At 46.5% G+C, this 17,718-nt stretch overlaps 1 protein-coding gene across 1 annotated transcript in view; it reads left to right on the top strand.

Moving 5' to 3' along the window:
- LOC111733914 (CUB and sushi domain-containing protein 1-like) overlaps positions 1-17,718 on the top strand; it is a gene marked incomplete at its 3' end in the record, with an annotated part of 68,758 nt that overhangs the window by 1,749 nt on the left and 49,291 nt on the right. The window contains exon 2 of the mRNA XM_023526068.1: positions 11,905-12,029. Coding sequence (XP_023381836.1) covers positions 11,905-12,029 — 125 coding nt within the window. The remainder of the gene's footprint in view (positions 1-11,904; positions 12,030-17,718) is intronic.

The following is a 17,718-nucleotide window of genomic DNA, read 5'->3' as shown; positions in this document are numbered from 1 at the left end:
CTGCATCGTCTGGTAAAGAAAGGTAGATGAACTGCCTCATCCTCGAAAGTTAGCAAGGAGTTCAGAAACGCTGGGTACCAGTCTCTGTTTAGTACCGGAGCAGTGATGAAAGGCTTGTCATTGTCGCAGGGGAACATGCTGGCCTTGACTTCGTTTCCTCCTCATAATGGCCGTGCTTCTGAAGGAGCTGGACTTCAGGATAAGCACTAGCTCTGAGGGCTGCGTTGGGACACCTGGGGAAAAGCCAGGCCGGGCGTCCACGTGGTCTGTCAAGGAAGAGGTGGCGTGCCTTATCTCGGATGAGACTTCCAGTCTTTCTCTTTCTTAGGTTCCTGGGTAGTCTCTATTTTGTTTATAAGACCCCGAGTTCATGTCAATCAGATAATATAACAGCTGGGAAAATAATTCAAGTGATTCAATTTTCTCTAGAATTAAATATATAAGTGTCAAATATTTCAGCTGGGAAAATGATTCAAGTGATTCAATTTTCTCTAGAATTAAATATATAAGTGTCAAATATAAGTGTCATATACACACATTGCTGTGCTAAGTTAAATGTAGTCGCTTTTTTGGATATTTCATAGAACTTTCTCCCTAGATGATTTTGTCTGTTGTGAATAAAGGCTGTTTTATCTTTTATTTCCAATCCGAATATCTTTTACTTCTTTTCCTCGCTGAAGGCACTGGCTAAGACGTGTATTACCAGGTTGATCAGAACTGGTGAGATATTCTTGTCTTATTCCTGATCTTAGGTAGGAAACATGGTTTTCATCATTCAGAGTAATATTGGTTGTTTTTCATAGATTCCTTTTATCAGGTTGAGGGAGTACCCTTCTATTTTTAGTTTGTTAGAAATTTTTACCAGAAATGGATATAAAATTTTATCAAAAGCTTTTCTACATCTATCGAAGTGATCTTTTTGTTTATTTGTTGATACGACGAATAACATTGATTTTCTGACTTTGCATTCTGGGATAAAATTCATTTGGTCATGATTTATTATCCTTTTTACATACTGTTTGATTTGATTTGCTAATTTTTTAGATTGTTTGCATGCACGTTCATAAGTGATATTGGCCTATAGACTTTACTTGTAATCTTAATCTGGTTTTGCTGTCAGCATAGTATTGGTCTCATAAATTTAATTGGAAAATATTTTCTATCCTTGAAGGTCCTGGAAGAGTTTGCCTAGAATTGGTAATACATATTTCTTAAAGTTTTGGGAGATTTGTCAGAGAAATTTTATTATGAGAAGGTTTTTAAATGACAAATTGAACTTATTTTCTGCTTATTGGCCTACTCAAGTTAATGTGTCCACTTGAGAAAGCTTCGATAATCTGTATCTTTCAACTCATTTTTCAACCTCATCAAACTTACCGGCATAATGTTATTAATAATATTTCCTTACTGTCATTTAAATCAACATATCACAGTTCTAATTTCTGATGTTGGCGATTTGTGTTTTCTGTTTCACCTGACCCATCTGACTAGAGATGTGTCAATGTATTGATCTTCTCAAAAAAAAATTGTCTTTCACTGATTTTTCTCTATTTGTTTTCCTTGTCTTGCATCCCACTGATTTCTGCTGTGGTCTCTCACTAGTGTCTTTCTCCCATCGTGATCGGATTTGTCTGCCCTTTTTTTTCATTTCTTAAGATCGAAGCTATAATTTAAGTCCTTTTTTTTCTAATGTGAGTTGTTAGTGCTATAAATGTCACTCGAAAACTGCTTTGACTGCATCTCATTAACTTTATGTTTTCCTTTTTGACAGTTCACAATACTTTCTATTTTCTCTTCAAATTACTTCTTTGATTCACATGAGTTGTTTACAAGTGTGCTATTTAGTTTCCAAATATCTAAGGATTTTCCAAGGAATTTTTGTGTTCAGAGAACATATAGGACATTTAGAGGTCAGAGAACATACTTTCTATTATTTAAATCCTTTTAAATTTATTGAGGATTGTTTTCTGGCCTAGAATATGCTCTACCTTGGCCGAAATTCCATGGACGCTGGACAAGAACATATATTCTGTCAGCGTTGGGTGGAGGCGTCTATCAGCGCCAGCCAGGTCAAGTGGTTGATAGAGTTGTTCCAGTCTTCGGTATCCTTACAGATTTTCTTACCACTTATTTTATCTGCTATTGAGAGAGGGGCAGTGAAGTGTACAATCGTGGATCTATTTCTCAGTGCAGTTTCATCAGTTTTCGTTTCATGGGTTTTAAAGCGAGGTCATTACACACACAAATGTGTGAAATCACATGCACGCCTTTGCTGTGAAGCGACCCTCTTCCTTCTCGGTAACATATTTTGCTCTGAAATCCACTCTGTCAGCACAGCCGCTCAAGCCCCCTTTGGTTATGGTTACTGTGGTAACTCTTTGTGTGGATTTCCTATCTGCTTTCCGCACTCAATCCGTTACACTACTCTTCTTGGTTAAAATATCTATATTTTTAAATTCTTTACTCACATATTGTTAAAAAGGAATGAATATTTTAATAACCTTTTATGTGGCAAAAAAATTATTGTTGGAGTTATAAGGAGAAAGAACATATGAGCCATGCTAGTTAGATATTTGCTAGATCGCAACTAAATTAGAGCTCAGAGTCATTCCTGCTGGTATTTTGGGACTGTGTCGCCATTATGGGCATTAGAGGCGCAAGCTCTACATTTGGTCGTCGAATGACCCCACCCGCGTGACAGTAGAATCTCCGTGTGTTCAGGTGTAGGCCGAAAGGTCACGGCTTTAACCTTATGACCATTAAGTGAAAGGACATGTGAACGTGCCTCACATATAATGACTTCACTATACATTTTGATATTTTGAACAGAGGGAGGATATTCTTAATTGTTTAAATTACTTTTGAGACTTTTTAATGAAACGATTCAGATTTGTCTAAATGCTTATAATCAAAACTAATGACTAACATATAATCCAAACTAATGACCACCATTGTCAAGATGAGTGGATAAAATTCATTTGTAGTGAGCGCTGTAATTATGTGTAATTTGGAGCTGTTTTTATTTGAAAAGAATTACATTTATTAGGTTTGTAAAATATTCCTCATCTGATTTTGTTTATATTGTTATACTTATTTCCGTGAACATCTTTTATTCATAGACAGTCTAAATATTAAGTCCAATATTATCTATAAAGAATTGTAGATACATGAATCCCCAAATGCAAAGCTTTCTTCTTTGAATTTATATCAATTTTGAAACAGTTTTCTGAGTTTTCTTGACCATCAACCACTCTCTAAAAGACAACGCCTGGTCATTAGAACTGAAGACCTATGAATAGTTTGATGGTGAAGTTCAGATGCCGGTTTATGCGGGAGGGAGACCGTGATGGGCTTTCATGCACCTGTCTCCTGCGCTGGTGGGACATGCACCCTCTGTGTGGGCAGGTGTAATCCTCCCCATTTTCATGAATGTGGCTGTTGAAATGGTTAGAGCTGTGATTTGATACTGGATCTTATTGACCTCGAAGCCTGTGTTGACCCAAACAGTTTGTAATTAGAAAATTTACGATGATTAAATTTGTCACCCGGTCATGCAGGACCAATGGGCAGCCTGTGCTGCTTGTGGACATCACAGAGTGGCCGTGAGAGGCGTCAGGGTCTGGCTGAGAGCCAGCCTTGAGCCAGGCATTTCAGGCCGTGCTCCTTAGCGTGGAGCTGCCTGGGACCGGAAGGAGAGGTGCCTTGTTCTGGTCCCTGGGAGGGGACGTCACACGCTAACTCGTGCGTAGGATCCACGCGGACGCTCAGCAGCCATGCTACACACTGCCAGGTGTTAGAGGTTCTTTACATGTGTGTGTATGTAATGTACATATTGTGTATGTTATATGTGCTTTTGTAAATATTACATATCTGTATCGTATTATACGTGTGCGCATATATACTCACAAATTATAGAATCCTAAAATCTTTACGGAATTCTTTATCCCATTTTAATAGGTGCAGATACGGAATTCAGGGACCTCCCCGATTTCTCTAAAATTTAAGCCACTTCTTTCTTTCCACGCCCTCTCCCCCCTTCTTCCCCGTCTGCCCCGCTCACTGACCTCCGTGGCGGGTCCCGTGAGCACCAGCCCCGGGCTTACGCAAGCTGCGGTTCCTGCCCCCGATTCCCGCAGTGTGGCCGCTGCTGTCCACACTCTGTCGGAGTCTCGGCCCTGACCGGCTTCCCTCCTGCCCCGCCCACAGTGCCCAGGGCAGCTGTCACCGAGCAGGGCAGGCTGACCTGGAAGCAGCTGCTGCGGGGCTCGGAGAGGGGAGGTTGGGGAGCACTCGCGATTGTCCCGTGGTCCCCTAGGGGTTACTTTCCGTGGGTCAGAGTACAACCCACTTACCTCTGCCCTCCGCTTTCATGCTGCCTTCTGTGTATAGTACAAGGAGTCTGCACCCCACCTTCCTCCCTCGGGGACCCCAACTTTTCCAGCACCTCGTCTTGTGCCTGATTTTGGTGTCCGTCGCCTAGAATCACCGTGGGTGATTGGAACATACATTTTCATTACAGCATTTCTGTCATGTCGGGTCACGAGACGCTGAAGGATGGGGCCGGGCCTTGCTGGCCTTGCGCCTGGAACCTGAGCCCCACCCAGGGTAGATGCTTTCTTCTGCTGGACTGTGCTGGACGGACGCCACCAGGCCTGGCGCTGGGGACAGACAGTCATAGCCTCGTTAGTACCCTGCCAGACCAGCTGAGTCATCACCGTGGGTCAGAGAACAGATGATCAGCTTTTCTTCAAACATGGTTTACACTCACAAAGGAGTTGGAAGGGCGGTAGTTGTGCCTTCCGAACTGAATCTCAAATTTACGAGATTGGTGTTTATGCATCACCATCTGAGCGAGTAACTTTTGTCCTTACAGCTTAGTATGTGGTTTTTTGTTTGTTTGTTTGTTTTTTTCTCTAAGGGATCTCACAGAAATACGCGTTATGCAGTTAATGGGTAACAAACGGAATTATGTGTCGCCAGATAGAAGTAGAAACTGAGGTGCATAAAGGGAAAGTTACACGATCAGTGCAAAGCAGGGGAAAATCCATAACCCGAGGCCCTCCGTAAAGTGCTGCTCCCTTCCGCTGGTTTTCGCGCTCGACTCCATCCTTTTCTCGTGCATGATGGTTTTCCGTGCGCTCAGCGCTGCGGTGAGCTGTGTGGCTTCTCCATCGTAAGTCCGCTTCGTGACGGCACAGCCACCTGCCCTCGTTCCACGCCAGTGTAAAGAATCGCGTGTACAAATAGCGTGTAAACCGGAATGTAAATTTGCTTTTTTCCTTAAGAACTGCTTTTTATCAAAGCGTTCCGTGGACGTGTTCTTAGGCGGCGGAGGCCGGAGAGAAACACGGGTAAGCTGTAGCCACGGCAGATTCTGTCCTGCTCAGGGACGTCAGCGACTTGCCGTCTCTCGATGGGGACACACCCGGGGGACTCTGGTCACCTCCTTCCTGTACAACCACCTGTTTTCTGGGTTTGTTGAAAAAAAAATTTGTTTTTTTACTTTTTCTTTTTTTTAACTGCTATAACGGAAAATTCAATTCTATTTTAAAGTGGAGCAGACGCGTAAGCTGAAGTCGTGGTGTCCTTTTTAGTGTCAGCTCCTTTGGCCCTTGTGCATCCCTAAGACCCCACTCATCATTCACGTCGCCGGCGACGCGCCCACGGCCTCCACGCTCCCGCCGTCACTCAGAGACGTTTCACTGTGGGCTGCACGTGGCGGACACAGAGGTCGCCAGGCCCGCCCCCGCTTCCTCGGTGCCCCGGGGCCTCCTCCCGACGGCGCCCCCGAAACGCGCCTCCCCCACGCCCACCCCCACCCTCCCTGCGCCCCTGGATCCCTTTGGCTTCCTAGAACCCACCGCCGTCCAGTTACGTGTGTCGCTATGACCGGAACTTAACACGCGTGACGCATGTGCGTCATCCGTGTCCCTCACGGGAGCGCGACCTCCACGAGGGGCGGACTCGGTTTCATTGATTATTCGTTCTCAGCACCAAGTGTCCTCCTCGGTCCCCAGGGAGTGATCAGTAAATACCTGTTAAATCATTTATTTCTTTTACGTGAGGAATGCATTTATATTTACATATCATTAGACAGCGATCAATGTCGGTTTGACACGCAGAATTTCGATTTACTCGTGAATTTTCAGGAATCTATTTTTCCCAAAGAAGGTGTCCGTCCCGCATTTCCTGTCAGTCCTGCGCTGGGGACCGAGCCCTGCTCTTTCCAGCCGGCCCCCCACATTGCCTCTCGTCCTCGTAACAAGGAGGGAAGTGTAGGCGCCATTGTCGCTGCTGTTAAGAGGTTACTGACCTACGCAGCCTGCTTTCTTCCCATCAGATAACAAAAATAAGTTCATTAGCAAAAGGAACCAGGTCGTGAGGGTGCACACGCAGCGTGGTGGTGGGCACACGAAAGCTGCTGAGAGAGTAGGTCTCAAAAGTTGTCGCCCCAAAAATAAGGTCACTGCGAAGTGGTGATGCGTTCACCGTTCTTACCGTGGAAATCATTTCACAACCAGACAGGTATCCATCCGGTCACGGCCGTGTGCACCTTGAACTTACGGCTCCCCCTCAGGCCATCCCCACGATGCGCGAGGCGCCCGGTGCACAGAAGGCTGGACGCTGACAGCTGCCGGACCCGGACCTGTGCAGGTGTCGCGAAGGCCGGGGACAAGGTGAAGGGCCCCGGGTGTCCTTGCTGGCTTTGCTTCTCAGTCGGGTTTTACCCACGCGTTGACGTAGCCTCGAGTGAGTGGCTTTTCGTTATCACCCTCTCGACGTGCGCTTGCCGAGCGGCAGGCACCGTCGCAGGCCCCGGCACATTCTGTGAGCGGAGCGGGGAAGTCAAGGCACGTTGGAGGGCTCCGGACAGTTTCTTCTCTCGTTCCTTTTCTCGGAGCAAATGTCATTTCTGTTTCCTAAAGTAAGAAAAAGATAGCTCCAAATTCCTCTGACTACAGTTTTCAGGAAACGTTTAGCACCTTTCTCCAGAAACTACCTATTTAATTTTTTTAGGGGAGGTAAATATTGTTTTAATGATTAAAAAAAGTAAGAGGGAGGAAGAGGGGAACAGACAAAAATGGAAGGGAGGAGGGGGGACGGGGAGAAGCAGAGACAGCGACCGCGCGAGAGACACCTGAACGTAATGAGAACGGTAATAACATTTGCAAAGTGAGCTGAAATGTGCATGTGAGCCCCGTGAATTCAGATGTGCAAACTGTAATTTTGTTCACATTGGGACCGTCATTAATTTCTGTGTTAAGATCTCCATTTGGTCCGGGTCAGAAAATTGGGTTTAAAGTCAATCGTTGCTTCTCCCTTTGCGGGTGCTGTTGGAAGCCAGGGTTAAGGACCGGCCGGCGGGGTTTGACTCTCCACCTCACCTGTGCCCCTTTGATCCCCGCCAGGATCGTCCCCAAGCCTCCGGCGGGTGGACACCTGGTCCTGCGGAGGGCGTGTGTCCCGGGGGTGTGGCTTCTTCCCTGTCGGTCACGGCAGCCAGCGTCCAGGCCCGTGGGCCCTTCAGGAGGACCAGCTGTGTCGCCGCACGGCCCAGGGGCGGGGCCTTCTCCATCCAAGGCTCACCCTCTGCCACTTTTCTGCAGAGGCGGCAGCCGAGGACACGGAGCCTGCGCCGTGCGGTCGTAGCTGGGCCACGAGCGTGAGCGCGCGCTTGTCCCGGGGGCGCCCTGTCTGCCCGGGCACCCTGGTCCCTGCATCCCCGTCGCTGCCAGCACCCCGGCCCACGGTGTGCGTGACTTCGCGCTTGCTCTATATGGCGGGAACGATGGGATGCCTGGGAAAATGTTTCAGGGCTGACGGGCGGCGCTTCGAATACGGAAGGCTGCGTCTTTAACTTGTGCCCTGCCAGACCCAGGATCCTCGGGGGGTCGGTAAAACACGGGTGTGCATACCCATGCTCACACATGTGCACACATGCACATACACACATGCAGAGATACACGTGTGCACGTGTGTGCACATGCATGTTTGCACACAGAACATAATGCTTGCACATGTGCATGCATGCACATATTTACACACACATACAGAGATACACGTGCACATGCACATGCACACATATACACACATTCATGCACAGAGACACATACACATGCTCACACACATGCACACTCACACATACACTCACATGCACATATATACATGCACACACAAATACACGTACACTCGTACATATATATACACATAAACATATACACAGATACACATATGCAAACACGGGCAGGTATATGCACTTACACATGTATACATATATACAATGTACACACATACACATATATGTACCAACACATATACGCAACATACACATATACACATACACATACATACACGGATACTCACATGCCCATGCATACCACAAAAACACATGCACATAGATACACATATCCTATAACACTTTAAATATTATCCTGCTATGTGTCCCTTGGTCTCAAGAAAATAGCTCATTTAAGCAAAAAATCTAAATCTTTGATAAAGTTTGGTTCCAGATAAAATTTCCACATTTCATTTGTGCTTATTTTAAAAGGACAAATATGGCAAGTGCTGGCTTGAGCTTAAATCTAAAGAACAGTTATCTGTTCTGATTTTTGTGTTTTCAGTTACTTTAAAGTGAAAACAGTATAATGTATTTTTTCTCTTTGCTAGAGACGCAGAATGTTTAAATGCCCACATGCGGTGCCTCAAAATCATTTGGATTCCTTTTGCATTTATGAATCGTTAAGTGTGATGTTTGAACTGGATATTTTTTTAAAACAAAGATGCAGCTTATCTGTCTGTCTTCTTACCACTCCATCGGTGACCATTTTGACAGCGCTGAGTGGGGAATGGGGAAGTTGGCTGCTTCATTAGACTCGAAAGGCGTCGACCAGTGTCGGCTGCAGGAAGATGAGAGTTTCTCTGTCCGGCCGTCGGTGTGACCTCTGCTCATTAGCGGATAGTTGGACATCACAGCTAAAACACCCCGCACGTTATCTTGGATTCTACTTTAATCTAAGCAATGCCAGCGTTTCTTTTTCTTCTCGAGAAATAAGTTATAGTGCCAGCCTTCAATGAATGCACAGAGAGTCATTATCTAGGAAAACCGTATTTAGAAATAGTTCGTTTTAGAATGAAACCATATTAAGAAATAGTTCATTCACTTAGAAAGGTTCTTCAAACTGTGTAGGTAAAGTCTAGTAGACAGTGAAAAACGAAATGTCTATAGAATTCACAGGGGAATGAAGAGCTTTTCAGAAGTACTAAGCATTGAAGGAGCAGGAAAAATATGTGATTTTCTCTATTCTACTCTTTTTAAAGCACAAAAGTATGTTGTTTTAAACGTTTAACTTAAATTTTACCATTTGGATATTGATCATCTATATACAATATATGTTGATCTTACGTAAAGTCAGTTTTCTCTCATTTCTTATAGTTTCCAACTACTACCAATCGTCAAAATTGCGCAACATAATTCATCTAAGGTTTTCTAAATTTACTTGCCAGTGGGAAGGTATTAATAGTTTCCTTTGTTCCCGAAATTTTCTTCTGAGTACTTTTCAGAAAACCAAATTACATTTCCTCATGTTATACATGTAACTTCAAATATAGTAATCGTAAAATTAAATCATAAATGAAAATTTAGTTTTTTATTCGTTTGAAGTTGAAAGTGTGCATGGATTTTAAATTGAACTGATTTATCTGCTAGGTAAAACCAAAGCAAAAGATTAAAATAATAAATTGGAAATCGAGTCATTACTCGTTTTTTCGACCTCAGCCTGGTTCATCGCAATGCGGGGCCCACCTCTCGCTCTGCTGTTGGGGTGATCTCCCCTGTGAGCTGTTGGGGTGATCTCCCCTGTGAGCGGCTCTGTTTTCCAGCCTACAGTTGAAGTAAGCACTTTTACTAGTAGGGTTTTAGAGATTTTTTTAAAAATTTAAATTATAAAGTAATAAAATCAGAAGCGATACAATTATTGGAACATGGAAAGCAAAGTGTGCTCGCGATGATATTACTGCTTTAAAAATAGTTTTGTGCCTATTTTTCCTGATGTAGTTGACTTCGATTCTATTATTGGACCCTGTCATAGCTTCCAAAACACAACTCTGGCCATATTTTCCAATATTTGGGGTGATGAATATATATTTCATAGTCAGAAATGAAGTCGTGTTGTCAGATAGCGGTGATAAGATTCAGGTTCTAGTACTTTCCTACACTTCGCTGAGCACATCCCAGGGAACTCGACTGCACGTGTGGGAAGCCACACGTGAAGGAGACAGAGGTTCTGGCGTATGGGGGCGCCCGCCCCCGAAGCGTAGGGTCGCCGAAGGGGGTGGTGACTCCACTGGTCTGTCTTTACGTTTGACCGCATCTGGAAATTGTGTATGAGCACCTCCGTTCCAGAGGGCCATATAAAAGGCAGACTCTCCATGCCAGCTCTCCCTCAGCCATCATGAATTGTACCTTCTGCTTTACCTTCTGAATGGCACTGACGACACTCTTCGGCTTTCTTCGTGCTTGATGTGCCTCCTGTGCATTTGTTCCTCCCTTGAATAGACTGTTATCTCCATGACGTGGGACTTTGTCTTTTTAGCTTCTATACCTTTGGTGCCCAGAATAGAGTGTGGCACACGCTGTGCATTCAATAAAAATGAACTAAAAGGACGATGGAAAATGTGAAAACTGAAATTTAGGTAAATGGGACGAACTGAAGGTTGGAATAGAGAATACGGACAGATACGAGTTGTTTTCAAACCAAAATATATATGTTTATTTTATGTATTTAATGTAGTTCTGGGGGTTTAAGCAAAGACACATGAGCAGGAAAGACATTACGAAGGGAGATGTCTAAAAACTGTAGCTGCCTTAAATCACTGTAACGACTGACGATGGCAATGGTGTCGACGTTCTGGTTTGTACACTTTTCGCTTTCAAAAATAATGCGCATCAGGCGCCAAGCGAAGTGCCTCGCAGGATTCCTGCCGTGCGGCGCCCCTGCCGGCGACACTCGGTGGGAGGCTTCGCAGAGCGGGAGGTTCGGGCCACCGCGCACTTGACAGGCCTGAGTGGTCCAGGCGGTTCGCACGGCTTACGCTTCAGGAAGCCGAGAGGCCCCTCTGGAAATGGAGCGCGCTCAGTGTGGTTTACTCCAGAAGGCTTCCAATCGCTCTGACCCCGATTTGACGAATTTTACAGATATCCACGACCTTCCCTAGAGAAAGTGTTGTACGGACGTGTGGGGAGCGTCTGTGTAATGCTACCTGGATGACAGTCACTCTGATATTGTAGAGAATGTCTCAATAACCAGGAAAGAAAAGCATCCGTGAATGTCCCCCATTTGCTATTAACTTTCTCCCTGATGGGGGCGACTCTGCGTCTCTTCATGCCCGTGTTCATCGGCGTCAGCCGCAGGGTTGTCAGGTGGAAGACACGTCAGATTCCTTCTCGGAGCGACAGGCCCGCCAGCCCTCGGATTTAATGCACCTCATCTGACTATCGGGGGCCCTGGCGGAAGGGGAACCAGGCAGTTCTTGCTTTTCTTGTACCGAGCCTTTTTTTAACCTGGTCATTTTCCAGCCTGTTTCTGTAAAACATTTACTCATGTGGAATGACATCTTCTCGCTTAAGCCACCACACACAGGCCACCTTTGTTATTGTCTCTGTTTCAGAGAGGACACGTTAAGGTTCACATATTTATTTAGCCACGAAGTCGGCAGAACAGGTCGGCGCCCAGGCCTGGGACCGTACCCCGCTTCGCCTCACCCGGCTGTCCCCGTGAGCGATCTCTACGGGGCAGCTTCACGTTTGCTCCCGACTGATGCCGTCACACAACAGCAGCGCTGTGCTTTTGTTAAAGACGTCTTCTGTGAATAACTGGGGCTGTTTTCTGTTTTGTAATTATTCAGGGTTGGTGCAAACGTGCAGTTCTCCTGTGAGGACAATTACGTGCTCCAGGGATCCAAAAGCATAACCTGTCAGAGAGTCACGGGGACACTGGCTGCGTGGAGCGACCATCGGCCGATTTGCCGAGGTGAGGAGGGCGCGAGGCGGGCATCACCCAGATTCTGGCCGTCGTCGGGTGGGCACGCTTCTCTGCGTATGCGCTGGGATTCACGCACCAACACTGAGGCTAGACAGTGAAACTCAGTAGTGCTGCGTGTTTTCGTAGCGATGGCGGATAAGAGAGATTGGTTGCTCGACGTTTGTTAGGAGGCTGACGTGTCCAGGGTTACGCACGGTTCTAAATTTCAGGAAAGATACGACCAGATCTCATCCTCCAACTCACACTCATTCTCAGCGAGTGTGAGTAGTCTGGGCAGTCGTCCGTCTGCGTGTGCGCACACAGCCTGCACACATCTGAGAGCACGTTACACGCCAGCTCCCTGCTGATCCAGAACGATCCTAGTCGGGGACACCGGAGTCACTGCTGGGGTGGTGATATCGGTGACAAAGGGAGTTTGTCAGCGTGATCTCAGGTCACCGTGTCAGCGGTAAATTCTCTTAAACTGATCTCCGATAATTTTAGCAGAACACAACATGTCACCACCCTCTTCTTCTTTAAAGAGGTCAAGCTATCGAGTTGTCACTTCTGTGAAGTAGGTGAACAATCTGCGAGACTTACAGAGGCCACGGTGAGCCTGGCAAGAACTGTTGGCAGTTTCAATACGAAAACGTAATCAAATTCAAAGTAAAAATTAGAACTTTGTTTTTGTTTTGTTTTGCATTTTGGCCATAAAATAATTTGAGCAAATTGTCGGTTTCGAGGGGAGAAAAAAGTAGCACTAAGTTGATCGAGGAATCAAAAGGCAAGTTTTATATATAAGACTATCTTATCCTTCTAGTCTTTTTCGGGCAAATGGATTTATAAAGTTTTATTTTAAACAATGTCAGTTATTTGTTATAAAATGAAGTAGTTACCAAATACATTGCTAGCTGTATCCAAAGTAAAAGTCCGGTATTGCACATTTACTCTACGGTACCCCTTACCTCTAACCACTGGTGGCTTTTTACGTGTAGAAAACACAGCCATGTAGCATCCGGGCACGCCTGCGGGCGGCGTGGGGTGGGAGGGATCTGGCTGCAGGTGGCCGTGTCCTGTGAAACGGAGGTCCTTCCTGGACAAGCACTAATCCCCGGTCAAGAAAATGTGAATGGCTGTGTCCTGCTCTTTTCTGTCACGAGACTACTTTGTATATTGTGTAATACTAAAAAGCGACATTATTAGGTTTTCAAAGGAACCGTACAAAATTCACGTTCCCACCAAGTGGCGGTGATGCACGGTGCTCCCAGTTACAAATGAGGACTCGGGGGCGGGTAGCATGCTTCCCTGAGGAAAAGATCGTGCGTTTATGCTTTTATTTTTTTCTCTCTCTTTTACACCAGAAATATGTCATTATTTTAAAAGCCCAAACCAGACAAAACTAGTCAATACACATCTGTTTCAAATTGATACTTCAGAGTAACGTAAAGGAAATCTGTGTGTAGGGTATTATTTGATTCCTATTTTTTATTCCATGGCTTTGCCGGTTTTTGCCCTGAGTCTCAGGTCAGATCGAAACACCGTGTCGGCATCCCGCCCCCGTGGTGCCACCGGACGCGGAGTCAGACCCTCGGTGCTGAGCGCACAGCCGCTCCGTCCAGGTTAGGGTCTGGCGGTCCCCTCCGCCCTGCTCAGCCCGCCGCCGCCCTTAGGATTAGGCGCCTCTCAGTGTCCTGCTCTCATAGACTCCTGAGTCCTACCCAGTCACATCTGAGAGGAGGGAAGCTCCCTCAGGTCCTCCGCCCGCGGCGCGGCTTGTTCGGGCTGGTGTCCTGTGAATGTGACATCACCGCTCACCTCTGTCCTCCACGTCCAGAAGCAGAGTGCTCGCCTGACTCACCTGCTCCTCCCTCCCCGGCTGGTGGGTCCTCACACCGGGGGTGCCTTCATCTGCACGGGGTGGTCCTCTGGCCCTCGTTCAGTAGATCACTTTTAACTTTCTGAAATAATGAGCAGTGATAACTGAAAACAGTCCTTAAGAAAGTGTTTTCATAGAGGACATGTGTATCAAATCTGTACGCTTTCACGAGAGCGGACGGTGTCTATATAGATATAGATATACAGTAGGTTTTTAAAACATCGTTTCTTATAGTGCTCCAGACACCATCCGCTCTCGTGAAAGCATAGATAGATATATATAGATAGATATAGATATAGATATAGATATAGATATAGATATAGATATAGATATAGATATAGATATAGATATAGATATAGATATAGATATAGATATAGATACAGATATAGATGATATAGATATAGATATAGATATATCTGAACTAGTACAACATTAGACGAAAAAATTAAAAAGTCCTGAATCTCCTCAGTAGAAGGATTCGAGATTCGCTCTTTAGAATCAGGTGATAAACAAAAGTCTAAACCCGAGAGAAGCGTAAACCAAATGGAAATGGGTTTCTCTCCCATAAACTAGTTCGGGGGCAGAGAGCACGGGACTGGACGGCAGCTCAGTCTCGGTGACGAGAATTTCCTCAGGACTCACGCAGGCATCCTGCGGCCAGCCCCGCACCTTCGTGGTCCAAGGTGGAATCCACGCCCAGGTCGCAGGTGGGGGAAGTCGAGAGGAGCTGCATCTCAGGGGGCGTCTCCCGAGCACCTCGCATGCGTTTCTGCTCAGTCCCGTTGGCCAGAATCCAGTCACTTAACTTTTACTTGGTGAGACTTAGAAATATATGTTTGATTCTGGACAAATACACAACAAACAAACAGTTTTTATTTCCATGGAAGAAAAAGAGACGAGAAGAATACATATTAAGAGAAAATGGCCATCTCCGAAGCCTTTGACCACTCAGCCGAGGGGACACACTTCTGTAAGAAGGAGAGAGAGAATGAATCATTGCATAAACGCCCTATTGATCGACTGATCGATTGATTGATTTGCTTACTTATTTATTATCTGTGCCATCTGCAACGAAGCGGGCGAATGCGTCAGGCCGTGGTTGGGCCGTCTCTCGTGTCCCTTGGCAGTTTCGTCTCAGGGAAGGATTTTAGTTTTAAGCGATAAAGATGAAAAAAAAAAAAAAAAGTAGAATGCTGTGCACACAAAGCCCTGCACGCGGCCTGGAGAAGCCGCCTCTGCATGGACCCGGCTGAGACGAGGAGCTGCCCGCACCCCAGCACCCGAGCCCGCCTCCCGGGCGCATGGCTCTCACGGGAGAGCAGCCTGTCCTCCCCGCCCCTGGTCTGCACGAGAGTCCTGTGCACCCCGCGGTGACCCCACGTACGGTGACCCGTCAGCTGCTCCCACAGACCAGTGTCCAGTGCGTTGGTGGCCGTGTGGGCTGGTCCCATCAGAGCTCTCCACCAGAAAGACAGAGCAAAATCACACGTGTAATTTAAAAATATCTAGTAGCTAGATTAAAAAAGTAAAAAACAGGTGAAGTTCATTTCAGGAACATTGATTTAGCCCCAAATTCCAAAAATCCTCTCATTGTAACTTACATAGTCGATATACAGGTTGCGTTTTTATCTCCCCTCCCCCCCTTCCCCCGCCCCCACACACATAAGCATCTTGGAAGCTCAGTGTCCACTTCACATTTGCGGGGAATTCAGCTCCGAGCAGCCACACCGAAGCGCTGAGCGGCCGTGGTGTGCGATGCCTCCAGGGACAGCGGGACCCCGAGTATCTAGCTCAGCCCCCGAACCCCACTTTCCTCCTGACTGCGGCAAGTCATCGACGCCCCGTACGTGCGAGGGAAGGCGTCAGCTCGGGCAGTCGCGCCCTGCTTTCCGGGTGGCTGCCCTCACGGCGGGACATTCTTCGGTTTCCCGATAGGCGTGGGCAGCGTTAGGGACCCTGAGTCTGGCACCGTTCCCACCTTCACCTTCGAACACTGTCCCTACTTGTTTTAATGACCGGTTCATTCATTAGAGATCCAAACAAGTGTTTTTAAGTGAGGTTTGGTAACTATTTCTCTAACACGATAGATTCGTTATAGGGGGGCATCTCTGACATGAAGCTGAACAGTATGTCAAGTGCCACACAGAACAGACTCTAGGAATAGTTACTTGTTTAGCGACAGGCGCCACGGGTGCGGGCCTCCGGGCTCACCGTGCGCTCCGTGCGGCCGTGGGAGTCAGCGGCCTTTCTGTCGATCGCTCTGACAGCTGGTCTGAAGTCCCCCGCCTGTCAGACGCAGGGAGATGCCTCCGGCGTGTCCTGTCCTAGAGGAGACTTCAGATCCCTCGATTCACGAAGGGCTGAAGCTCAGGAGACTTCAGATCCCTCCATTCACGAAGGGTCTCTAACTCTTCTGCTGGGCTCCTCCCGAGGAATGTCTGATGAAGTCGCCTGATCAGTGGCAGCGAGTCAGAATGACCTCGCATATCCGGATGCAAGCACTTGGTAGCTGGTGCTTACATTAGCTAATTCACTCTGAGGACAGGGGACAGTACCCTTCCTTCCTGTTACTGCACAGATGAATGGTCGTCACAGCCCAGTAATTATCCAAGTGAATTCGTTTGAAATTATGCCTACTTCACTTAGGGATGTGAAAACAGCTATAATTTTCACAGGATAAAATATTATGAGCCATTTAAAATTATTTAAGTATCTTTAACTGGCAGTAGATTTTTAAAATAGCCAAACAAAAAAGAAGAGGATACAGTTATTTTTTTTTTTTAAGTGAATCTTCCAGCTGGCATTTCGTGCCGTCAGAGTTTAGGGGAGATTTACGTGTGGAGCTTCCTTCAGTGCTAGCACACTGCGATGTGCAGAGCTGACATTTCTCGTTGCCCAGTGCATCGCAAGGGCGCATGAGAAAAGTTAAGGGTCACGTGTGATCGTAGCTGGCTAAGTGGGAGGCAGGCTGGGCCGCCGGGGGTCACAGAGCGAAGTTGTCACTGCCTCGGGGTTCCACATTAGGCTAGCTAGGAATTACTCTTCTTCATTTGTCATTTTCTGAGACTTTTATAGCTTATTCTTGCAACCCACGTTCTCTGTCTTTGCAGAAACAACATTTTAAATAGTAGCAAAAAGACCCGTCACGAAATGGACACTGGCATCGACTGAAGCCTGAAAGCCGACCCCTTATTCTACCAGATTCGAGTCTGGAGCCAATTTTAAATCATGTTTTCTGTACTGATTATTTTGTCAGGTAGCTATAATCACAGATTTAAGGAAACGTACACTTTGACGTTTTATTTTAATTCCAGTGAATTTGGGGGAAAAAATCTGTTGTTGCTTCTAGACCCCTCAGGTTTTCTGATTTTTACCTCGAGTCACTTGGGAGAAAAACACATCTTTCTCTTTATTTTTTTTTTATCGAGTTATTGGAACTAAAAAAGCTTTGTATTTTTATGTTACTCTCAAATCCGACGGACATAAGATGACCTGAAAACTAGTGAGAATTTGGGGCTGTGTTCCTAGAACATGCCGAGAAAGTCTCTCACTTCCTCCCTTGAATCTGTTTCCCTGTCACCCGGAGCACGGTCCCCCCGATCTCCACGCGGCTGTCCCCTCCACGCCTTTCGGCAGCGGCCATCTCCCCCCGCGTCCTGCCGTGACCACGTCTCCGGGAGCAAGGCTCCCAGACGCTCCTCAGCCCCCGCTCCGGAAAGCCAGGGCCTCCCGACATTAGATGTCCACGTGCTTGTTTGTCGCGCGCCTGACGAAGGCGAGGGGCTTCGTTCCGTGCTCCCTCTGCTGTGTCCTCGGGCTCAG

This window comes from Pteropus vampyrus, unplaced genomic scaffold, assembly GCF_000151845.1.
Source record: "Pteropus vampyrus isolate Shadow unplaced genomic scaffold, Pvam_2.0 Scaffold683, whole genome shotgun sequence".
NCBI lineage: Eukaryota > Metazoa > Chordata > Mammalia > Chiroptera > Pteropodidae > Pteropus > Pteropus vampyrus.
The sequence above is the reverse complement of the archived record's forward strand: the minus strand, read 5'-3'. Positions and strand labels throughout refer to the sequence as shown.